This window comes from Artemia sp. Qi Xiang Cuo, chromosome 14, assembly GCF_049724085.1.
Source record: "Artemia sp. Qi Xiang Cuo chromosome 14, ASM4972408v1, whole genome shotgun sequence".
Taxonomy (NCBI): Eukaryota; Metazoa; Arthropoda; class Branchiopoda; order Anostraca; family Artemiidae; genus Artemia; species Artemia sp. Qi Xiang Cuo.
The window spans coordinates 32,474,988-32,499,946 of NC_142807.1; the positions used below are offsets into that span (position 1 = coordinate 32,474,988).

The 24,959-nt window shown below is 36.2% G+C and overlaps 1 protein-coding gene across 1 annotated transcript; it reads right to left on the reverse strand.

The window, feature by feature from the left end:
* Window positions 1-18,599: 18,599 nt before the first annotated feature.
* Window positions 18,600-19,589, reverse strand: LOC148944377 (uncharacterized). The gene has a single exon (XM_089099912.1). The coding sequence runs from the start codon at window positions 19,587-19,589 to the stop codon at window positions 18,600-18,602; it is 990 nt and encodes a 329-aa protein (XP_088956038.1).
* Window positions 19,590-24,959: the final 5,370 nt, after the last annotated feature.

The window sequence follows — 24,959 nt, forward strand, 5'->3', positions numbered from 1 at the left end:
CTTAAAAATGGTGGCCAAAAAATTTCCTACACCTGTAGCTGGAGAACTATAGCATGCTATAATAGGACGTAACGGAATATCTTTCTTACGGATTTTAGACAGACCATAACACTTTGGGGCTGAACATCCTTTGGAGTAGAATTTTTTGTACATTTGTGGGGTAATTATTCTACTGTCTTTTAAAATTCCTATTTTAAAAATATTAAAACCCCTATGCGTTCCCAAGGCCAGAACAAAATTTGCACTTTGCTGAAAAAATACAAATGTTTTTACTTTTATAACTTTAATAAATCAAATAATATTAACATTTTGATCACTAAATATCAGTATATGTAGATTAAACTGAAAATGCACATTCATTTGTATTTTTTTTCAGTAAATTGAAACTTTGTTCTGGCCTTGGGAAGGCATAGGGGTTTTGAGCCCCACTTATGTTAATTTCTGCTCGTTTTGAGTTTGACTCGGTTATTTATTGTAATTTCTGTTCATTTTGGGTTTCATTTATTTATCGATGCTGATTTGTGGTAGTTTCACGCTTGGTAGATTATTTGGTTATATTTTTGCCCATTTTTTGTTTAATGGAGTTCTTTACTTTTCTTTGAAAAACTTGTTTTGTGGAAAAATGTTTTTTTTTAATGAATTTCTGTTCGTTTTATATTGACATAGTCTTTTCAGGGAAAAAGAAAATAATACTTTAAATCCTTTCTTTTTTTTAAGACTTTATAGTTTCGCCTGCTATTTGTATGCTGGAGAAAAATTTTTGGCAATTTTTAACAACACACACCCTTTTAAAAATCTTGACACAAATAGTGGTGTTTACTTTAGTTTCATACCTCCTCTAGTTGACATGAAATGGAAAACGTGATACCATTCGCAAAAACAATATGTTTACTTTCTTTGATAGCTTGGATACACTTACGCTATTTTGATTTGATAAATTTTAAGAGCAGAACTAGCCTCAAAGGTTTGAACATAATACCCTGAGTCGTTCTTAGGATAATACTGAGATGCCTTATAGGAATTTAACATTAAAACAGAGTATTTGATTTAATATTAAGGTAAAACTTAGTCTATAAACATAATGGACAAATAGGAAGATGATCGCGGATGGGGCACTTGTTGCCCTCCAATCACTTTTGACTATTTAAAAGGACACCAGCCCTTGCTATTTTCAATTGACTGAGCCCTTTTCGAAGTTCCCACGACAACTCCTTCGATACAAAGTGCCCTTGTCTAAACAACAACAACAGCAAAAATAATACATTATACCCAGATCCATCTCTACTATAAAAATGTGAAGCATTCCAATGCTTTCTTTCGACTTTTAAAAAGGCCACTAGGCCTTTCGATTTACTATCGAATGAGCTCTTTTTGAAACGACATCAGTTTCTATTAACAACTAATATGCCCACAGGGTATAAAGTGCAACACTTGCCCTAATGGCTGTTAGGATGGCTGTCATCATCCAAGACCTTATTTCCAAAACCTTCAACTACGTTAAGCAAAATGCCTATCTCAAAATTTTGATTGTATGTGTTTGGGGAAATGGTGGCCGTGAGAGGAGCGTTAGTCACTCCCCAATCACTTTCAACTATTAAAAATGGCACTAGCACTTTCAATTTCCAATCAAATGACCCCTTTTGAAGTTTATACGACAACACTTTCAATAAAAACCATATTTGCCCCCAGGGCATAACTTACAACCCTTTCCCTGAGGGCTGGGGGGTGTCATTCTCAAAGATCTAATTTCCAGAACTTTCTACTACGTTGAACAAAATGGCTATCTGAAAATTTTTTTGGATGTGTTTGGAGGAATGGTGGGCGTGAGAGGGGGGTTAGTTACCCTCCAATCACTTTTGACTATTAAAAAGGGCACTAGCCCTCTCAATTTCCAATTGAATGCACCCCTTTTGAAGTTATGCGATAACTCTATCTATAAGAACCTTATATGCCCCCAGGGCATAATTTAAAACTTTGTCCACGGGGGGCTCTGGGGGGTTTGTCATCCTTAAATACATAATTTCCAGAACTTACAACTACGTTGAACAAAATTTCTACCTCAAGATTTTGATTGAATATGTTTGGGGAAATGGTGGGCATGAGAGGGGGGTTAATTACTCTCCACTCACTTTCGACTATTAAAAAGGGCAATTTCAATTTCCAAACAAATGAGCCCTTTCAAAATTTCTACAACAACTTTCTGTATAAAACTTATATGACCCCAGGGCTTAACTTACAACCCTTGCACCGAGGGCTCTGAGGGGGCTATTATCCTAAAAGACCTATTTTGCAGAACTTTCAACTACGTTGAACAAAATGGATATCTCAAAGTTCTGATTGGATGTGGTTGGGAAAATGATGGGCGTGAGAGGGGCGTTAGTCGCTATCCAATCACTTTCAGCTATTAAAAAAGGCACTATTCCTATTAATTTATAATTGTATGAGCGCTTTTGAAATTTCTATAATAGCGCTATCAGTAAAACCCTTATACGCTCCCCGGCAGAACTTAAAATCTTAGTCCTGAGGGATATGGTGGGGAGGGGCTGTCATCTTCAAAGACCTAACTTTAGAAACTTTCAACTACCTTCAATAAAATTGCTATCTAAAAATTTTGATTGGATGTGTTTGGGGAAAAGGTGGGCGTGAGAGGGGGGTTTGTTGCCCTCAAATCGCTTTCGACTACTAAAACGACACTAGCCCTTTGAATTTCCAATCTAATGAGCCCTTTTTCAAGTTTCTACGACAAAGATTTCAACAAAAACCTTATATGCCCCCAGGGCATAGCATATAACCCTTGCCCTGAAGACTGTGGGGGGGAGTGTCCTGCTCAAAGGTATAATTTCCTTAACTTTGAACTGCGTGGAACAAAATGGCTATCTCAAAATTTTTATTGGATGTGTTTGGGGAAATGGTGGGCGTAAAAAGGATGTTAGTTGCCCTATTAAAAAGGCCACTAGCCATCCAATCGAATGAGCCCTTTTTGAAGTTTCTACAATAACGTGTTCTATAAAAAATTTTATATGCCCCCAGGGCATAACTTACAACCCTTGTCCTGAGGGCTGTGTGGATTTGTAATCCTCAAAGACCAAATTTCCAGAACTTAAAACTACTTTGAATAAAATGGCTATCTCAAAAATTTGATTGGATGTGTTTGGGGGAAAAGTGGGCGTGAGAGGGGGTGTTAAATGCCCTCCAATCACTTTCGACTATTAAAAAGGGCACTAGCCCTTTAAATTTCCAATCGAATGAGCCTTTTTTGAAGTGTTTACGACAACGCCTTCTATAAAAACCTTATATGCCCCCAGGGCATAACTTACAACCCTTTCCTTGAGGGCTATGGGGGAGTGTCCTCCTCAAAACATAATTTCTATAAGGAAATCAACTACGTTAAAAAAATGGCTATCTCAGAATTTTGGTTGGATGTGTTTCGGGAAATAGTGGGCGTGGAAGAGGCGTTAGTCGCCTTCCAATCACTTTCGACTATTAAAAAGGGCACAAGCCATTCCAATTTCCAATTGAATGAGCCCTTATCGAAGTTTCTATGACAACTTCTTTGCTGCGAAGTGCCTTGCTCTAAAGCAAAAAAAATAATAAATAATACATTGTGCCAACATCGTTCTTATATGCCCCCAGGGCATAGCTTAAAAACCCTTGCCCTGAGGGTTATGGGGGAGTGTCCTCCTGAAAAATATATTTTCTATGTGGAAATCGAACTACGCTGAACAAAATGGCTATCTTAAAATTTTGATTGGATGTGTTGGGGGGAATGATGGGCGTGGGGGGGGGCTAGTTGCTCTCCAATCACTTTCGATTATTAAAAAGGGCACAAGCCACTCCAATTTCCAATCTAATGAGCCCTTTTCAAAGTTTCCACGACAACTCCTTCGATACGAAGTGCCCTGGTATGAAAAAAAATAAATAAAAGATAATAAATTATGCCAACATCGTTCTTTATTTAGGCAGTGCGATGGCACTGCCTATGATTTTGGCTTGGTCTTTCATTCAGTCTGTGTTCGCATCTTGTTGAGTAAACTCCAAAAAGTTATATTTTTGTTGTTTTTTCTTTTTTGTTTTTCTTTTTTGTTTAGCAGTGAGGACGACTTGGTGGAGGTCCTTGTCGAAATATTTTCTTCTTCTTCGTGTTCATGTTTTGCCACTGGCTGACAAAATCCTCGTTTTCTCACCCTTTTTTTCTTTTATTTTTCTTTTATTATTTCCTCTCTTAGTTTCATATATATATATATATATATATATATATATATATATATATATATATATATATATATATATATATATATATATGTATTTATAGTATATATATATATATATATATATATATATATATATATATATATATATATATATATATATATATATATATATATATATATATATATATATATATATATATATATATATATATATATATATATATATATATATATATATATATATATTTATATATATATATATATATATATATATATATATATATATATATATATATATATATATATATATATGATTATAGGTTTAAATTAATGAGCAATCATAAGAACATTTTTGATTATTTTATAAATTATATTTAATTCACTTGGATTTCTTTTGTAAAAGATCAAATGTTTTGGATAAGTTTGCTTTTAAAAGGAAAAATTTATGATGTATGTTGGAAAACACTTTGTTGGCTAGCAAAAAAATTACTGAATTTGATATCTGCTTATACATCTTAAGGGATAGGCACACGTAGCTGATTTCGGGAACCGATTTCAGCAAGGATGTATTCCACGTCGAATGATTCTAATTAATCAAACAGTTCGTGGTAACGAACTGTAAGTAAGGAGCAACCCGGCTCAATGGTAACCGAAAGTCTAAAAAACGGAATTTTGATACCAATAGATACATCAAAAGAATCCGATTTTAATTGTAATTTCAAATATATAAGTTTCATCAAGTTTAATCTTACCCATCAAAAGTTACGCGCCTGGGATAATTTGACTTATTTTCGAAAAAAGGGGGAAAGACCCCCTAAGAGTTATAGAACCTTAATGAAATTCACACCATCATATTCAGCGTATCAGAGAACTCTACTGTAGAGGTTTCAAGCTCCTATTTACAAAAATGTGGAATTTTTCATTTTTTGCCAGAAGAAAGATCACAGATGTGTGTTTATTTTTACTGTTTCTTCTTCCTAGGGGTGATCGTATCGACCCAGTTGTCATATATTATCGTGAGAGGGCTCATTAGAGTTAATATTGAATGTTCAAGTGCCCTTTTCGGGTGACCGAAAAAGTTGAAGGGCAACTTTGCCCCCTCCTTTGTTCATTTTTTTCCCAAAGTCACACAATCAAAATTTTGAGATATCAGTTTTGTTCAGCATAGTCGAAAACATATTTAGTTTATCTTTGAAGATTACTCAATCCCCCACTATTCCCGGGGGAAGGGCTGCAAGTTATCAACTTTGCCCATTGTTTACATAAAGTGTTGGTTATTGGCAAGTATACAGGCGTTTTCAGGAGGATTTTTTTTCTAGTGGGGGGTCGGGTTTAGAGTAAGGGATACGTGGGAGGATCTTTCCATGGAGGATATTTCCTTGGGGAAAGGGACATGTCTATGAAGGGGGCGCCAGATTTCCCAGCATTATTTAAAAAACGATCAGAAATTAAATAAAAAAAACAAGTTTTTTCAACTGAAAATGAGAAGCAACATTAAAACTTAAAACGAACAGAAATTATTACGTATATGAGGGGTGTTGCCCCCTAGTCAATACCTTGCTCTTTACGCTACAGTTTTTTTTAGTACTCTCAAAAAAGCCATCTATTCTAATTAACCGGCCTTTGTGTTTCAGGGGTTTGTGATTCCGACAAAATTCGAAACTTAGTGTAAAGAGCGAGGTATTGACTTGGGAGCAAACTCCTTAATATACGTAATAAAAACATACGAATGTAGAAATTCGTTACGTAAGTAAATTCGTAAGTTACCTCAGAACAAAATTTCGAGAAAAGTCATTCAGCAAAAAAAAGAAAATTAATATGCGAATTTCGTTTTAATTATTCATGTACGGTGAGCCAAAATCAAAGCTGCATTAATTCAAAAACGTTCAGAAATTAAATTAAAAAAAACAAGTTTTTTTTAACTGAAAGTAAGGAGCGACATTAAAACTTAAAACGAACAGAAATTATTCCGTATATGAAAGAGGCTTTCCCCTCCTCAACACCTCGCTCTTTATGCTAAAGTTTTTATTGTTTTAAAAAATAAAGTTGTGAGACTAAGTCAAACTTTAGCGTAAAGAGCGAGGTGCTGAGGAGGGGAAAGCCCCTTTCATATACGGAATAATTTCTGTTCGTTTTAAGTTTTAATGTCGCTCCTTACTTTCAGTTAAATTTTTTTTTTTTTTTTTAGTTAATGATGTTAAGAGGCAGGGCTTAGTGACGGTTTTTCGGTGACTAATCAACAATAATTAAGTTATAGACAAGGAATGTACTAGGACTTTAGAGCTTTAGGCATGTAATTAATCGTATTTAATGATTATCGTAAAATAATCGTAATTAATGATGATTAATCACCGAAAAATGTCACTAAGCCCCGCCTCTTAGCATCAATAATTATAATCACTCGACGTGGAATATGCCCTTGCTGAAATCGGTTCCCGAAATCAGCTACGTTTGCCTAGCCCTTTTCTCATTATTAATTCAAAAAAACTTTCCGAAAAATATGTTTATGAGAAAATAGTAAGAGTCATTTTATACTAAAGCACATGAAAGTCAAATACCTGCCAAAATTCAAACTCAACACGGCCAGAAATCACAATTAAAGAATAAATGAAACCCAAAACGACCAGAAACTAAGCAAGCAGCTCCATCCCACGACTCAGAACAAATTATAACATATACGAATAAACGGATCTTAATGTGAGTAATTCTCAGGATGGAAATCAAAGCCAAGCCTAAAATGAAAACAAATATGCTTGTTTTTAAGCTTAAATGAAACTTTAGACAAAGAGAAGTTAAATAAAGAATCAATACGAACTAACGTACAGTATACATTAATGTAAATGAATAAATAAATCTTAAAACGAGTGAAACTTAAATTGAATATGCAAATCAAGATTGATTAGGGCACTAGGCTTATATACCTAGTGCCCCCAGGGCATAACTAAAAACTCTTGCCCTGATGGTTGTGGGGGAGTGTCCTCCTCAAAAACATATTTTCTATCTGGAAATCAGCTACGCTGAACAAAATGGCTATCTAAAAATTTTTATTAGATGTGTTTGAGGAAATGATGGGCGTAGGGGGGGGGGGGCTAGTTGCCCACCAATCACTTTTGACTATTAAAAAGGGCACCAGCCCTTTAATTTCCAATCGAATGAGCCTGTTTTGAAGTTTCTACGACAACGCCTTCTATAAAAACCTTATATGCCCCCAGGGCATAACTTAAAACCCTTGCCCTGAGGGTTGTGGGGGAGTGTCCTCCACAAAAACATATTTTCAATCTGGAAATCAACTACGCTGAAAAAAAGGGCTATCTCAAAATTTTGATTGGATGTGTTTGGAGGAATGATGGGTGGAGGGGGGGGGGGGGGCTTAGTGGCCCTCCAATCCCTTTTGACTATTAAAAAGGGCACTAACCCTTTGAATTTCCAATCGAATGAGCCTTTTTTGATGTTTTTATGACAACGCCTTCTATAAAAACCTTATATGCCCCTGGCACAGTTTATATAATTATTCAGTAAGCTTATCGCAGATCATTTCTGGTCTTCGTTCTCGGTGCGAACAAAAAGCTCCTCCCACTTCTTCGTGCAGTTATGAATCAGTTTGTTTGCGTCAATCAATGAGAAATGGTTAGAAAGGGCATTATTCGAAATTGCAAAAGCAGAAAAAAACTTGGTGAGCCGGCCAAGTGGTTTGCAACTGTCCCATCTCACAGGTATGACTTAACTTATATAAAAATTATGAGTTAATCTATTATTTACATACAGTGGACTCAAATGATTGGCCTATGTAGGATTTTGTAAAAAAGGAAGCGGGGGGTTAACGAAATTTGTGAAAATAAGGGATTTTTTTTTCTTCTAATAACTGGTGGACTAGGTGTGATGGTTTCAGGGGCGGATTCAGGATTTTTTTTAGGGGAGAGGGGCGCAAAGTAGGTTGATCCGACAAACTTACGTTAGGAGCAAGTTTAATTAATGCGAACTTGCGTTAATTAGGTAAATTACACTACTTTAGACTACTTTACGGGGGTAACCCTCGCCCCCCCTCTGGATCCGCAACTGGATAGTTTATCATTTTTTTTTTCATGTTGTGATATTTATTTTCTCAGATTGTAGTTCCTGTGATATTTGAAAAGTCTAGTTACCTGTTTTGGCGGAGAGCCTAGATAATACTAGTTTTGTTTTCAATCAATGTTTTCATATGAAATGGGCAGACCTTTCCTGAACTTTAAACAATAAACACCTCTGTTTGATTTAAGAATCGAAGATAAAATTTAAGAATCGGGAAATCGAGAGACGTACCTATCAAGAAAAATAAACTAGCAAGTAATTATTTTAGTTTTAGTAGTTTAAATATTTGATTATCTCTTTTTTTGAACAAAGGGGTAAATTTTTTTAAAATTTGTGTTTGATTATCTCCTTAATGAGCTCCTCAGTACTACAGATAATAAAAATAAAACCAATATCAATAAACAGATGTTAAAAGTGGAACTGATTATATTTAATTTAGCTTCATGTCTACATTCATGCCCACCACGTAATTTCCCTTTGAGAAAAAATTGATACAACTTTTAAAACTGAAATATCAATGCGAAGCACCAAATATAATTACCAAATTTCTTCGCTGTATGGCATTGTTCAAATAAAACTTATTTTTTACTTGATTATTGTCGTAAATTTATTCTTTGTCTTTCTTTCCATTCTTAAACCAATATTATATTTATCTTTTGCATTATTACACCCCACTATATATACATTCATATAAATGTATGTGCAGTGTTACCGTCATACCAATTATTCTCCTTTCCTTTTTTATTCTTTAATAATAATTTCTGGTTGTTTTAAGTTTGAGTTATTGTAGGCTTCTATTTCTACTGATCTTAAGTTTAATATGGCCTTTACTTTTCTTTAAAAAAAACTTTCTTTTTCGTAAAGTTTTCGGATATATATATATATATATATATATATATATATATATATATATATATATATATATATATATATATATATATATATATATATATATATATATATATATATATATATATATATATTTATATCGGCGCGTACAAACAGCTCCTCTCATTTGATCTGCCATCAGCGGTCCAATTACCCTGGAACACGTATTTTGGCAGAAACTTTCTCAAAATACCTTTGAAACCTACTTGAGACTTCGAAACCTATTTTTAATTCCTAAAAACATCTAATAATAACATTACACTACTAACTACTGATTTTCATGTATGTATTGGAATAAATTAATTTAAAATTAGTTTCTTCAAAATTAGTGTTCCAACGTTGAAGCCAAGTTTTGCGTCCAAGATAAATCTGAATTGTCTACCTGTGAAGAGATCTGATGCCGCTTATGTTTCTACGTTCTCTGGAGCACTCGCACCCCGGTCCGGGTTTTTATAATGGGTGAGATAGGGAATGATCATACTGGATAATTATATAAACTGTGCCCCCAGGGCATATCTTAAAACCCTTGCCCTGAAGGTTCTGGGGGAGTGTGCTCCTCAAAAACATATTTTCTATCTGGAAATCAACTACGCTGAACAAAATGGCTATTTGAAAGTTTTGATTGGATGTGTTTGGGGAAATGATGGGCGTAGGGGGGGGGGGGGCTAATTACACTCCAATCACTTTCGACTATTAAAAAGGGCACTAGCCTTTTAATTTCCAATCGAATGAGCCTGTTTTGAAGTTTCTACAACAACACCTTCTATAAAAACCTTATATGCCCCCAGGGCATAACTTAAAACACTTGCACTGAGGGTTGTGAGGGAGTATCCTCCTCAAAAATATATTTTCTATCTGGAAATTAACTATGTTGAACAAAATGGCTAGCTCTAAATTTTGTTTGGCGGTGTTGTGGGGAAGGATGGGCGTGGGGGGGGGCTAGTTGCCCTCCAATCATTTTTGGCTATTAAAAAGGGCATTATTCCTTTAATTTCCAATCAGATGAGCCTGTTTTGAAGTTTCTACGACAACACCTTCTATATAAACCTTATATGCCCCCAGGACACAACTTAAACCCCTTGCCCTGAAGGTTGTGGGGGAGTGTCCTCCTCGAAAATATATTTTCTATCTGGAATTCAACTATGCTGAACAAAATGGCAGACTGAAAATTTTGATTGGATGTATTTGGGGAAATGCGGGGCGTGGGGGGAGGGGAGGCGGGGGGCTAGTTACACTCCAAGCACTGACTACTATTTAAAAGGGCACTAGCTCTTTAATTTCCAATCGAATGAGCCTATTTTGTAGTTTCTATGACAACGCGGTCTATAAGACCCTTGTATTGCACCCGGGCCGAACTTAAAACACGTGACTTGAGTGCGGTGGGGGATTATCCTCCTCAAAAACATATTGTCTTTCTGGAAATCAACTACGCTGAACAAAATGGCTATCTCAAAATTTTGATTGGAAGTGTTTAGGGGAATGATGGGCTTGGGGGGGGGGGGGGGAGGCTATTTTCCCGCCAAAAATTTTCGACAATTAAAAAGGGCACTAGAACTCTCGATTTCCAATCGAATGAGCCCCCTTTGAAGCTTTTACGACGACCCCTTCCATGTGAAGTGCCTCTGGGAAAAAAAATAGATAAAAATAAAACATTGGAGCCGTATGGCCTTTAATATAGGCAACGCTACAGCGTTGCCTCTGATTTCTTAGATAATTTTGTCTGTGGCTTTGCCTTTTCGTTTTATAGACCTTATTCGTTTTTCCGCCTGAACTGCAACGCTGCGCGAAAATCGGCCAGATTGTTGGTAGGTTTGTTGTGCAAACATGGAACTTATCATGGACTTTCCTGAAATTCAGAAGGCCCTGGTGAGTTAATTTTGTTGATAATCTTGTTAATAGCAAGGCTGCACATCAACTGCATTTGGATTGATTTTTCCTGAGCTTTGGGAGTAGGTTTAACCTGTACTAAGCTATATCTGTGCCCAGCCAATCATGGACTCCAACTTGAAAATTACAAACATTTATTTAGGCGCCAAAAAGGCAAAGACGTTAACAAAAGTGACACAGAAAGATCCGCCATAGTCTCTACAATAATCTTAACATGTTTATGACCTAAGAACCTGGGTTGACTTTCCAGTTTTTAAGGAAAATTTGACCCTTAAAAATTAATATTGTGAATCAGTACCAAGAATACTTAGGCTAGATTCTGCTACAAAGGTGATGATGATTTGATGGTTTTGGGGTCAGTGCCCTTCTAGAAATTCCTCTCTGTCCAGCCAGGTTAATATTTTGTGTTCCAACTGCACAGGCATCATGTGGTAACAGTTTGGTAAATTTTTCCATTCATGGAATATTGAAATAACTAAGAAATAGACCTACATCCCCATTTAGAATTTCATGCTGAATCCAAATATAATAATCATTAACTAATAGTTTTCCGCAAAGGATCAAATTTTATAAATTTAGTTCAAGGATATTGTCAGTTTGTTTCCTTGCTTATTTGCCAGCAGATAAAACAATTGGATTGTCTGAAATGTTATTTTCTGGTGCAAAGTGCTGGAAAATTTTCAAACTTCCTACTAAAATGTGTATTTTTTTTTTCATTTGCATCTCAGATTTCTTTGTAGGAAAGCAAATAATTTTAAAATAAATATTATGCCCCCCTCCTTGGTGATGCCCCTGCCCCTGACTATGTCCCTGGGCCTTGCTATTACAAATAAATATATTTTGAATATAGGCTATGAATACAAAAAAATTATTTACTTATAGAATATAAGCTATTCGAAATTGATTTTGAAATTGAATTCAAATTAATTATTAAATTAATTGAGTTAATTTTATTTAATGAATTCAATGTGAAATTAAATTTGATTAATCGATTACCAGAATTGATTTTTGTTCCATGAACATATTGGATCCAATGAAAAGTACAAGCGAGTTTTGCAGAGCCATCACATATTAATGAAAAATTCAGTTATGTTTGTGTTGTGACTGAGAATTTATGAGTTGACCTAGCTGAGAAGGGCGCCATTTGAGGTTTTTAGGAGCTCAGGATCCCTCTCCCTCAGTTTCTGTCCCTAGAACAGAATCAAAATATGTTTTTTGGAAACATTAATTAACTTTGGAGGGTTACAGGGGACACTTTTGGCGCCCCCACAACTCAGTGCCGAGGGCAGCTGCCCCCTTTGCCCCCCTAGTTCTGGCCCTGGTTTTGGTCAGCTATCAGGGAGATTTAAGTCCATTCCCAGTAATTCAGCACATGGTAATAGTCCTCTTCCTCTCCTGAAAATGGACCTTGATCCTAATCTGTTTTTCTCCTACTTTTCCTTCAGCAGCAGGATAGCTGCATTTTTTCTAACTTTTCCTTAGGCTACACCAAACACAATAGTATAAATTTGTATTTTTAGCACTCTGGCCTCCGGTGCCTGATCTCAGATCTCCAAAAAAAAGTTTGCTGTATGTCTGTCACAAAAAAGTATCTCAGAGTTCCTAAAAACATAATTTAAAGTAGTGGCTTGTTTAGGGGGGCCAGGGGCCTGGCCCCCCTGAAATTTCCCAAGATTTTCAAGACCAGTTCAATCCAGTTTAATTTTTTTTTATTAGTCTGGAGCTGGTGGGCCCCCCCCCTCACCCACAGATTTAAAGCAGCCCCGAGTAGGTTTAATATTCAAAAACACTCACAACATTGTGAATTCATTTAATAACCAAAAACCAAACTCAAAACTCCAAAGTTTAACTGGTTAGTTCTAGGCCTATGTCTATTTGAAGAACAAATCAGTACAAAATTTGTCAACTCTAATTTTCTCATATTTTTTAGGGCCAGTGGTGCAGAAATCTTGATATTGTCCCACTTATCTCAGACAATTTTATTGAAGATTATTACAAAGCTTCAAATTCAGCCAGCCAGCAACTCAAGAGAGGATACAGCTTTTTGTTGGAGCAACATATTGACCTGGAAACCATGCATATTTTAGAAGTGGAAGGACTGTTTTGAAATAAAGGGTTAGTGATAAAAGGGAGTTGCTATCGCAGTATTAAAAAGAGGGACAAGCCACAGTCAATTAAAGTCTTTCTGTCATTTGACACTCAGATTATCAACAGTGCGTTTTCATGCGTTTATGGACATGATGTTTTCAATCAAATTGTGTCTATATTGAAAATTATAAGTTTGATGCAAAGTCTGTAGTACAAATAAATCACTGACTCCCTGAGCAGCACCAAGATGCCTCAACAGTGGAATTACATGAGAAAGCGGGATCTTGAGCCACAACAGGTGATAGACATTGACAGTCACCACGTTGGGGACGGAGGACTGTCAACTCCAAAGATAGTGCAGCTATATGAACCGTAGGTCAGTCCATCGGAGGCTCTCAGTCTGTGAGTGCAATTTGGTCACCTTATGTTGTCACTGAGACCAAATGTAACGTAATGTTGATATCTAACAGAGTGTCTTGCACTTACTATGGTTTATTTATTTGTTATGGTTTTTATAAATGTAAATATGATTCACTAAAAAAATGAAATTTTACTCTCAGACAAAAAAAATTCTGTTCAAAAATTATATCTTCAAATGGAAGCTGTATCTTGACTTGGGATCCTGATATGTCTCTCATGTGAACATTTCAATGATGAGAAAAACCTTTTTCTTTGCATTTCTCTGCTCTTCCTTTGGGCAGCTTTCTGGGCTTTGAACTGGGGAATGCAGTAGCTGAACTGTTCCATGCGTGAAGCATGCTGTGAGTTGCTGTTTTGACTTGCATCTCAGAAGTTTTGCTTCAGGACTACCAGGACACATGCCAAGGAATAAGACAACAGATAACAAGTTCCAATAAAGCAAAAGGGGTTGTCATACAAGTTTATCTAAGGTTTTACATGGCTTTCATGGTTGCAGCGGTCAGTAGCGTATATTAGGGGGGATAGGGGTGATCACCCTCCCTCTGAACTCTGGTAAAGTTTGTCATAAATGCCATAAAATTGGAAATTTTTCCAGTCCGAAGGGGGCAACGGCGTTCATGTAATGGCTTAAATTGCTTATTCCAGACTGTTCAAAAACCCTGGAACTAATCATCAGTCGTGTAACTAAGGATGGGTTGTTACATTGTAGCAGAGGAATTTTTCTTTTATTGGTTTTGTAATAGAGACTTGAAAATGCATTTTCAACAGAAAAATTAAGCTATTTGGCACTGACAGGACAATTCATTAGCAATCTACACCATCCAATGGTCATCAAAATAGTATAGTTGGCACAGAAGATTAGGTCCTGTAGGCTGGAGGCATTAAGGAGCCAAAGAGTAATTACTTGTTCATAAAAAAAAAATGCACGCTTTAGTGGTAAATCCAAAAATGTAGTGCTTCATGCCAGAAAATACTTTTCTATCCTTGACTATTCACCAACTTCATTATGAGCAGAAAAAAAAATAGAAAATGACATTTCTTACTAGACATTTTCTTAAAACTTAAACTCTTCGCACAACACTAGTTTTAAGATAATTTAATCCTCAAAGATAGGTGTAAAAGAAGTAAATATATGGGACAGTACACTTTTTAGTTATGGATGGTTCTAAAATTTCCGCTGCTTTGCGGCAGAAAGCACTGCTTTCAAACCATCTTCTCGCCCAAAATAGATATATTTACCACTTCAAACCTCAAAATTTTCTGCACAGATTTGACTTAGTCCGCACATTTTCGTCGCCCCTTCCTAAGGTCCAAAGGAATTGACCATGCCTATAATTAAAATTGCTCGAGACAAGGAAGTACTTTTTACTTCTCCCCCCCCCCTCCTTTCATCGTAAATCCTGTATCTGTCACTACGATTAATACCATTTTTTGTTTTCTTGACTACTATATTATGTAGACTGACACCCCCCCCGAACCGAACTCCGGGCTACGCTGCTGGCTCTCTCATTTCCAGATTGATGCAAGCACTTTAAGTTTGAATCCCACGGCATGCTAAAAACTTTATTTTTTTGTTAAGTATACATATAAAAAATTATTTTCTTGCAGATCTTTTGAAAGACAGCATTGAAAGAGGAGAATATTACCAGGCCAAGCTTGTTCAGAATAGATTATTAGAATGCCCAGTGCTGTCAACATTGACCAACCATTTACAAGTAGATGATCCTACTTGTAGTATTATAACCAATCTCAGTGTTGTAACCAGTGCATTGTTCAAGGCTGCTGAGTTTCCTGATTTTCCTGTGTATGAGCGTACAGGTAGTTACATGTTGACAAATACTAATCCAGCAGCAAGTGATAGACTCCTTAAGAGTATCAGCATCAGAAGACAAAGAAATTGAAAAAAATTCTTGCAGACAGGCTGAAAGTGAAACGTGGTTCCGTGCACATAAGTTTAGACTTACCTCCAGCAAATTCGGTTTGGTGGTGAAAAGGGTCACTCCTTGGAGCAAAAAATCAGTTTCGTCAAACTTTGCAGATCGAAATTTGGATAGAAACCCAGCTGTACAATGGGGCAGGACGTATGAAGCAACTGCTGTTCGAATGTACAAAAAAACTATGAACAAAAGAGGACGGGACATTGTGGTTATGAACTGTGGGATTGTGATACCAGCTTAGTACTGGCTTGCCACGTCTCCTGATAGGCGTGTGTTTGACCCATGTGAAAGAGACCCACATGGCATTATTGAAGTCAAGTGCCCATATAGTCTTCGAGACAAAACTGAGGAACAGTTTTTAGCTGAATACCCATACCTCCCATGCTTGAGAAAAGACCACCACTATTATTATCAGATCCAAGGGCAACTTGGTATTACTGGACTATCATGGTGTGACTCTGTGTTATGGACAAAAAATGTTATAATAATACAAAGGATACCTTTTGATAATGTTTTTTGGGAAAATGAAGTCAAAACTCTGACTGATTTCTATTTCCAACATTATCTGGAATACTTGTCTGAGCTTCTGTAATTTGAGGTCCTTTGATTAATGTGATAAACCTTTTCGACGTATCCAGAAACCACGAAAGAGAACCCCTCACAGGTACCAGTTACTGAAAAAAATTTCTTTGCGAAAACGTTTGAGTTGAGTTTCGCGACGCTGATTGGTTGACGCTCAAGTTTCAGTAACGGTCCATGTTGCAGAAGCAACACTTTGGAAATGTCGAAGTAATGTATTTTGAGTTCCTTTGATTTTTGTGATTCAGAGTTCCTTTGATTTATGTGATTATGAGTTCCTGCAAATAAAAGCATTTTTTTTTTAACCTATATATATATATATAAAAAAAACCTAACTAAAACCTGTCTTTCATCAAAAATTCGGCCACTAGTCAAATCCGTTTTCTTTAATTTGGCTGGGTACTTTATTTTCCATACAAATGTATAAATTATTCTTGTTATTTCCTTTAATGTTGTTTTATTTGGTAGAGAAACTGTTGCAGAATACCATATTATAGGGTATACAGAAATAATTAAATACGGAGCCTTCTGGTGAATAGTTAGACTTCAGTTGTTTCCATAAGAAATTGCCTTTTTTACAATGCTTCTAATTTCATTCCAATTTAATTTCTACGTTTTCTTCCAACTGTTGTTGAAAACTGTTCCAAGTACTTTGGTTTCTTCTTTGGTTGGTACACCATGCACGAAATCTCTATCCTCATCTCTGAGGCTTGAACTCTCAGATTTTGCTTTATTTATTTCTACCTTGAAAATTAAGGAAGCACACTTGTGCCTCTAAAGAGGAGACCCACCACAATGTTAAGCGATTTCCGGTCCTAGTGGTCGCAGAGAGACAGCAGTGATCGCTTTTTGTAGCCCAAGCTCCAACTAAGAAAAGTGCACAATTTCACCCCCTCCGACTGTATCTTCATGGGTAAAAGTGGGCCGGATGTTTCGATCCTCAGGCCACATGCCCCCTTTAACGTTGTCTGATTGGGCTGAAATTTTGAGGTTAATCATTCCTCGGGCCCGTGAGCTTATCCTATAAATTTCATCTCAATCCGATCACTCCTTCTCTGTTTTCCAAAACACAAATATAGCCACTTAAAGTTCATTTCTCTTTTTTTTTTTATCAGCCACGCCTACAGGCCACAGTTGGCAACGGATCCGGGTGAATGAGGACTCATTTGAAGCGGAATTCGATCTTTTAGGGCCTTTTGACATTTTCAGACCGAAAAAATTATCCCCCGAATTATATTTACGAAAAACCTCGTTTTCCTATAAGAGCCCATGTTAATTTTTCCCACCACAACCCCCCTTTAACGTTGTCCGATCGGGTTGAAATTTAGAGAATAAGCTTTGCTGGGGCCTCGGAGCTTATCCTCAAAATTTCAGCTCAATCCGATCCTTCCTTCTCTATTTTTCAAAAACCAAATATCAAGTTTTGTGGGGATTTGCTTGCGTCAAAAATAGATACGAGAGACTAAAACAACATAACTACTGTTTCTGTCGTACAATGGTCGCTGTTCCTGACTGTCAGGCGGGAGATTCGGGTTTGATTCTCTGTGAGAGAAACGTTTTTATATACTGAATTTAAAGTTTAAAAAAGAAACTCGGTTTCTTTTTTAAATCAAATCTATTAATTACTTTGGCTCAACAGGCGTCTCCAGAAGAAAATCACAGTCGGCCTTCAGGTTACAGGTAAGTCTCCACTGCTTTGATAACATGCCATATACCCACATGCTCAAAGAAAAGTTGGAAAAAGAGAATCTTACTGTGCATTTGATTTGAGTATTCAGGAATTAAAAGCCTGAACACAAGAATTTTCAAAAACGGAGGGGTTGGGTGGCGGCAGCCCCCCATCATTAAAAACAGAAAGGAAAAGCAAAAAGATAGTAAATCAAAAAAAATTAATAAAATGTACAAAAAAGTGCAGAAAATATTTGAAAAAAACTACGTTTTCTAAAGAGTTAAAGAGGCTGAGTCACAAGTTCGAACCTTAAAACGTGCAGGGATTAGGAAGTGCAGTTGGGGGCTGCCACCCCCCAAACCCTCGCTTCTGTATCTGAACTGGGCTGTGCTCTCTTAAACGCCGCGCTATTTTCGATAAAGTTTTTTTTTTTTAAAAAATATTTTTGTTAAAGTCAAACTTTAGCATAAAGAGCGAGGCGTTGAGGAGAGCCCAGCCCCTGTCATATACGGAAGCGGGGGTTTGGGGGCGGCAGCCCCCCAACTGCACCTCCTAATCCCTGTACGTTTTAAGGTTCGAACTTGTGACTCAGCCTCTTTAAATCTTTAGAAAACGTAGTTTTTTTTCAAATAATTTTACAATAAGATTCGGTTGTATTAGTTGCTTTTACAAAATCTTATGTTTCTGTAAATACTATTAGATAATAAAAAAAAAATTAGAACTTTTATTTGTGTATCCTCTATTTCAATTCCTTTTATTTACCCTTCAATATACTTAAGCATGGGATCGGCATATGCTTCAAATAAAAGTAGACTCAAAGGGAAAAAATAATTATTCTTCACTTGGTATCTCTTATTCACCTGAAGAGCTGATGATGGGGTTCATAAAGACTGTCATTATGGCACAAACAGTCCACATCTGATTCAGAACTGGGACAAGGTTAACTGGGATTGTTTCTCTTAAGATCCCATAGCACTTAATTCGCATTATGAGTCTCTCAACATGTATTCGGAGGCGGGCAATCTTCTGTGTTTCAATCACACCAGAAGCTGCAAATTGCCCATCCTTTTGAAGAAATGGGGGACTATTTAGGCTTACGCAAGAAGGCAAGTCAGTCTGTATGCAGAAACCCTTATCAGCCATTATACTATCACCGTCATCATATGGCATCTTCAGGATTCCACATCTTTTGGCAAGTTCTACATCAGAGATGGACTCGTCGTACAACTCAGATACAAACGTCACAATGCCGTTTGGGGCAATGCCAATGAGACCTTTTTTAGTCTGCCGACTTTTGTATGACAAATAAGACACAGTTTTATTTAGGAATGACGAAGGAACTTGACACTGAATTTCAGTTGCGTCAATCACAACACGAGTTGTGGGATATTCAGCTTTAAAGTCATCTGGCATATTTCTGTCGACATATTGTCTTGACGGCCAGAGAACAAGTCTTCCCAACTGTATATATAAGAAATTGATCCAGCTCACAAGGATTTTGCTAATGGTCCCCTGACTAATTGAAAAACGGAATGCCAGGTCTTGTTCGTATAATCCCACTTTTAGCCTGCAAAGGACAAGAAGCAACTGATCACGTCCAGAGAGCTTTCTGTTGCGTCTCTTAGCTGAACCTTTGGGATCTCTCACATGAGCTTCAGTGAGTCTCACATTTTCACCATTTTCACCACAGTTGATGAATTCAAAAAAAGACTCAAAGTCAGATGAACAGGTGAACCCAGTATAGAACTGCAGGAGTTTGTTATCCTTTTTCATGTTAGCATAAGTAAATGTACCATCTTTCAAAGCTTGACCAGAGGCAACGAGTTTGCTTTTTATGTACATATTAATGTTCTGCAGTTTTTACATCTCTTTCTTTTTATCTTGCAGTGCAATTTGCATATACCTCGCCTTTGCTTCTAGTTCTCTAACTCTTGATAATAAACTGACAGTCACATTATCACTGTTACTGCTAACAGTCACTGGGCTAGTTATTTCACCAATTTCACAAGGGTCCTCGCCATCACCACTTCCAAAAAGTTCCTCGCTTGTTATAGTGTGCAGTAGCCCGCTTGCAGACACATCTTCAACTTGAGTAATCTCAGCACTGAGTTTTTTCTAGCCTTTGTGATGTTTCTCACTAACTTGTCTTTCTTTAGTAGCTTTTCGCCTGAACACTGATTCATTTGTCCAAGGAACAATACTTGGGATAGATTCTGGTTTGAGTTCTCTTCTTCCAGATGCAAAACCAGCATAGAAGTCCTCAGTGTTGAAATGTCTAGAACATACTCTAGTGTAGGCATCTGATATTTGGAACAAGGGACCTTCATCTCTTCGAATATTCACAAACCACTCCTTTCTCAGATACTTATCACTTGGAAGCTTGTCAAAGGAAACCTGAAATATAATTCCACTATTAGAATGATAGTTGTAACAAGTGCTGATGAGCAGTCAGATTTTTGACAATCCTCATGGCTTATCACTTCCCAAAATCTCTCAAGTAGCCTTTGCGTCCCTAATCAGTTAATTAAAAATAGAACTGCAAGCTTGAATCCTCTTTAGGGGGAGGAAAACTAATTTTTGACCTGGAGCATATTCTGCATTGAAGGGTAGGAAGTGATAGCCCCTAAGGATTGTGAAAACTCTAATCATTGACTCTTGATTGTAGTAGTGTTCTTGCTCTGATCAGCGACCATGCAAGTTCAGTGACAACCAAAAGGGTGAAGGGTAAAAAGTATGGATACCTCTGGGTTTTTCAGAAATATATTTTTTTCATTCCGTTGAAAGGGCATTCTGATGACAGGGATTTGAAGGGGACTGTCTGGTGAGTCTACAAGAGTCAAATTTGTAGGGATTTCAAACTACCGTAAATAGGTGAATGCAGTGGCGTAACTAGGGGGGGGCAAGAAGGGGCAAATGCCCCCCTAAGGAATTTCGTCGGCACATTGCTCCTGAGGATTTTTTTGTTTTTTGTAATAGACTTTTAAGCTTTGTGGCACTGACAGGACAATTCATTAGCAATCTTCCCCATCCAGTGGTCGTCAAAATAGTATGATCAACACCAAAGAATATAATCTCAATAAAGCACAGGAGGTTGGGTGGGTAGATAAGAAAAGCTTCATAAAATTAGAAAATTACAGCACAGCCAATTCAAGAAAATTTGGGAGAGGTACAAACAAGTCCCTTCAGTTTTCTTTTTTGATTTAGATACTAAAACCATAATTTTTCAAAGCCTAGTCACATCTTTGCACAAATTATTCAAAGAACGTGAAAGAACTTTTTTAGAAAAAATGGAGCAATTTTTTAGAGTAATTCACAGATCATGATTGATCTTAATTTTCTCTTAAGGTCAAATATAGATAACTAATGTAAAGAAGAAAAAGATACTTTCAATGTATCCTATTTTGATTTAAAATCAACGTTTCAAGATAATGTTAAAACAAATTCATCAGAACCCATCATGATTCTATTAGAGGGATGAGTGAATAAAACACTCTATTGTGGTACTCTTTTATCTTATCACAGAGTGATACTGTGATACTGTGATACAGTGATGTGGTACTCTTTTATCACAGAGTGAAATGATAAAAAGGATAAAGGTTCAAAGTGAAGTTACTATCAAAGTTAAATAGAGATGTGAAGCAAAACAAGTAGCTCTGAATCATTCCATTCTGAAAATCGAAAAGTTAATTAATAATCCGGGGTGTTGTTGGTGGGGGTTGCGCCCGCCCCCCCCCCAAAAATGTGGGAAAACAAAGTTAAAAAAACCAGGCCCCTTTAATCTATGGTAATATACCCCTATGTTCCCCCCTCACCCCACAAAAAAATTGAGTTAATAATTTGTGTTAAATTTAAAAATTATTTGCTTTATGATAAACGACATGAAATTGGTATTAGCATTGTTAATGCTTGGCATTATAGGGAGGAGGCAAATCTACCATTGTTCCTTAAGGCTAAAGCTTCCATTCATTTTCAGGAACATTCAAGGGGAGAATTTATCTTTCAGTTTTCTTAAGAGGTTTTACTCTGCTAACTGACATAAATGTAATCAAATTGTTTACACTTTTTTGCTATCTTGAAAAGGGGTTAGTTTAGTATAATGAAACTTTCAGTTATGAATCCAGGGCCGAAACCATACTTTTGGAAGGTACTACCAAGCTTCCACATTAACAATCTCATGATTTCTAAGTCTTAGAAATTTGCCTGCTTGACAGGTCTATAGTCTATGAAATTTCAACAAAACAACATTTTACCTCAGGGACAGGTAGACTAAAGTATGTCATAGGAAGGTATTTTGAAGTACCTGCCTCCACTCCTTCCCCCTCTAGAGAGCAGTGACCTTTGATGACCTTTCCAAATCTTTTTGATCGGACACTGAAACCATGCAAAACAGATCTTCTGCTTTAATTAAGTACAAGAAAACTATTTTCACCTTCAGAACTTAGCTCAACCCAAATTCATGAGGTTTCAAAGATCTGCAAATATTTTTCCTAAATTTAGAAAAAAAGCATTGATATGGCTTAAAATTCTACTCAAATAATAAGAGTTCCATTTTCAGAATTAAAACCACAGGAAAAGAAACTGATGACTGAAAATTAAGGTGATATTTTGTTCTGTCAAAATTTCAATAGGTATAACCTGCCAAGCAGGCAAATTTTTAAGACTTGTAAATCAGAAAAGTGTTACCATGGAAGCTTAGTAATACATTCTTAGATTGTGTTTTTGGTCCTGGATTCATTACTGAAGGTTTCATTTACCTAATCCCTTTCCAAGACAGCAACAAGCAGTTAAACTATACTTTTACTATTAATTTTTCTTTGGGATGAAAACCAGTGGTGTTGTTTGAGGATGGCAGGGGAAAAAAAGAAAACACTAAGACCATAATATCCTTCCTTTATAAAGTACTATACACTTTAATGATTAACCTAGATTACCATAGTTTTTTCCAATAAATTGGACAAAATGAAATATAATATAGCCCATGAATATGGACTTTTTGCCCCCCTCCACCAATAAATTGCTGGAATAAAATTCTACTTTAGCTACTTTTGGCTATCTTGGAAAGGAGTTAGGTTCGGAAAATGAAATTCTGAAGGATGGATCTACAGGCTGAAGTAAGTCCCAGGATGGTATTTTGGAGCACCTACCTTTACTCCTTCTCTCTCTAGAGGGTCCTGAAATTTGCCTACATGACAGGTCTATACTTATTGAACTTTAGACAAGACAACATTTTACCTTAATTTCTAGTTATCACTTTCTTTTTCTCTTGCTTTAGTTCTTAAAATGCAATTTTTGTTATTTTAGTAGAATTTTAAGCAATGGGCTTTTGTTAAAAATTTAGGAAATGTATTTGCATTACTTTAACACCTTATAACTTGGGATTCAGCAAAGCTGTGAATCTAACAAAATCTTTTTTGTACTTTATTTAGGCAGAAGATCTATTTTGCAAGGTTTCACTTTTATAACACAGATTTTTAAAGGTCATCAAAGGTCAGGACCCTCTAGAAGAAGGAGTGGAGGGAGGTACATCATAATTACTTACCACGACCCATTTAATCCAGTATAACCATAACTGAAATTTTATTTTTAATAACATAAACACTAACCAATATAGCCAAAAGTAGCTAAAATAGAATTTTAACAAAAAGACAGACGTATCTACAGGCTAAGGTTTGTCCTGTGATGGTATTTTGAAGTACCACCCCCCACTCCTCCTACTCAAGAGTACTGAAATTTGCCTACATAACAGGTAGAACATATTGAAATTTGACGAAACAAGTCTTTACCTTAATTTTCAGTTATTGGTTTCTTTTTCTCTGTCTTTAGGTCTGAAATTACAAGTCCTGTTATTTGAGTAGAATTTTAAGCCATATCAATGTGTTTTTTTTTAAATAGGAAACGTATTTGTGTATCTTTAAAGCCTTAAGACTTGGGATTGAGCAAAGTTGTGAATCTTAAAATTTTGTTGTTGTAATTAATTTAAGCAGAAGATCTTTTTTGCAAGGTTTCAATCAAAATCAAAGGTCAGGGCCCTCTATAGGGAGGAGTGGAGGTAGGAACTTCAGAACACCTTCCCAGGACATACTTTAGCCTGTAGACCCACCCCTGAAAGTTTCACTTTCCTAACCTGTCCCTTTTCCAAGATTGCCAAAAGTATCTTAAGTAGAATTTTATTAAATGCTGGAGCTATGCCCCTGATGGGAACAAGGTTAAAAAAAAAGAAATTTATTAATTAGTCCCACTTTGTTACTGTTTCTAAATGTAAGAAAAAGTGCTATTACAACTAAATCCTAAAACCTGTCAATACAACTGGAACTTTTAGATTCCTGAATTTATACTTTCTCAGCATGATAGTTGTCACCCAGAAAAGACCCCTCTAATTCTGATTGGGTAAATTTTTGACAGTTCATATCATTGACTTACATATAAAGTAAACATACTACATGATGCCTTTTTTATGCTCTTTCCAAATATAACAATAATTTTTTTCAGAAATGAATTTTACCCCCACCTCTATATATGCCTATGCTAATTAAGGTTATATATTTGCACACGAGGGCAGTGGGGGTAAAGTTTATTTCTGATACAAATAATAGGTAAGTTTAAAATATACCCCCCCCCTTCCTCTAATGTGCAAATATATAACCGGAATTGGAATATATAGCCTAGGGATGGGGGTAAGATTCATTTTGACAAAAATGATCATTATATTTGTTAAGAGCATAAAAAGGGCATCAAGTAGTATGTTTACTTTATTTGTAAGTCAATAATATGAACTGCTGAAAATTTACCTCTGATTGTCTATCAGATATATAATGGGTAGGCCTACAAAAAGAAAACAATAAGACCATAACAGTCTTCCTTTATAAAGTGTAATACACTTTATTGATTACATTACCATAGTTTTCTTCATATTTATCTATGTCTTAAATAATATTTATTCAACAATTCCTTTGAAGTTCCTATATAGGCCAGGACCATATTTGGAGCCACTAGGAGAGGGTGCATTGCCTGCACAGCATAGGCCTAAACAAGCTTATCAGGCAATACCACAAAGATAGCCCTTTTAACTACTAGTATTACCAACCCAAGGTTAAACACATTTAAAAAAATACTTATTCAATAACTTATTTGAAATCCCTTAAAGCCTACAGTGATTTTTATGGGTCCATCAAACCTGTATTAACAAAGAACCAATACAAAATGGTCTATATA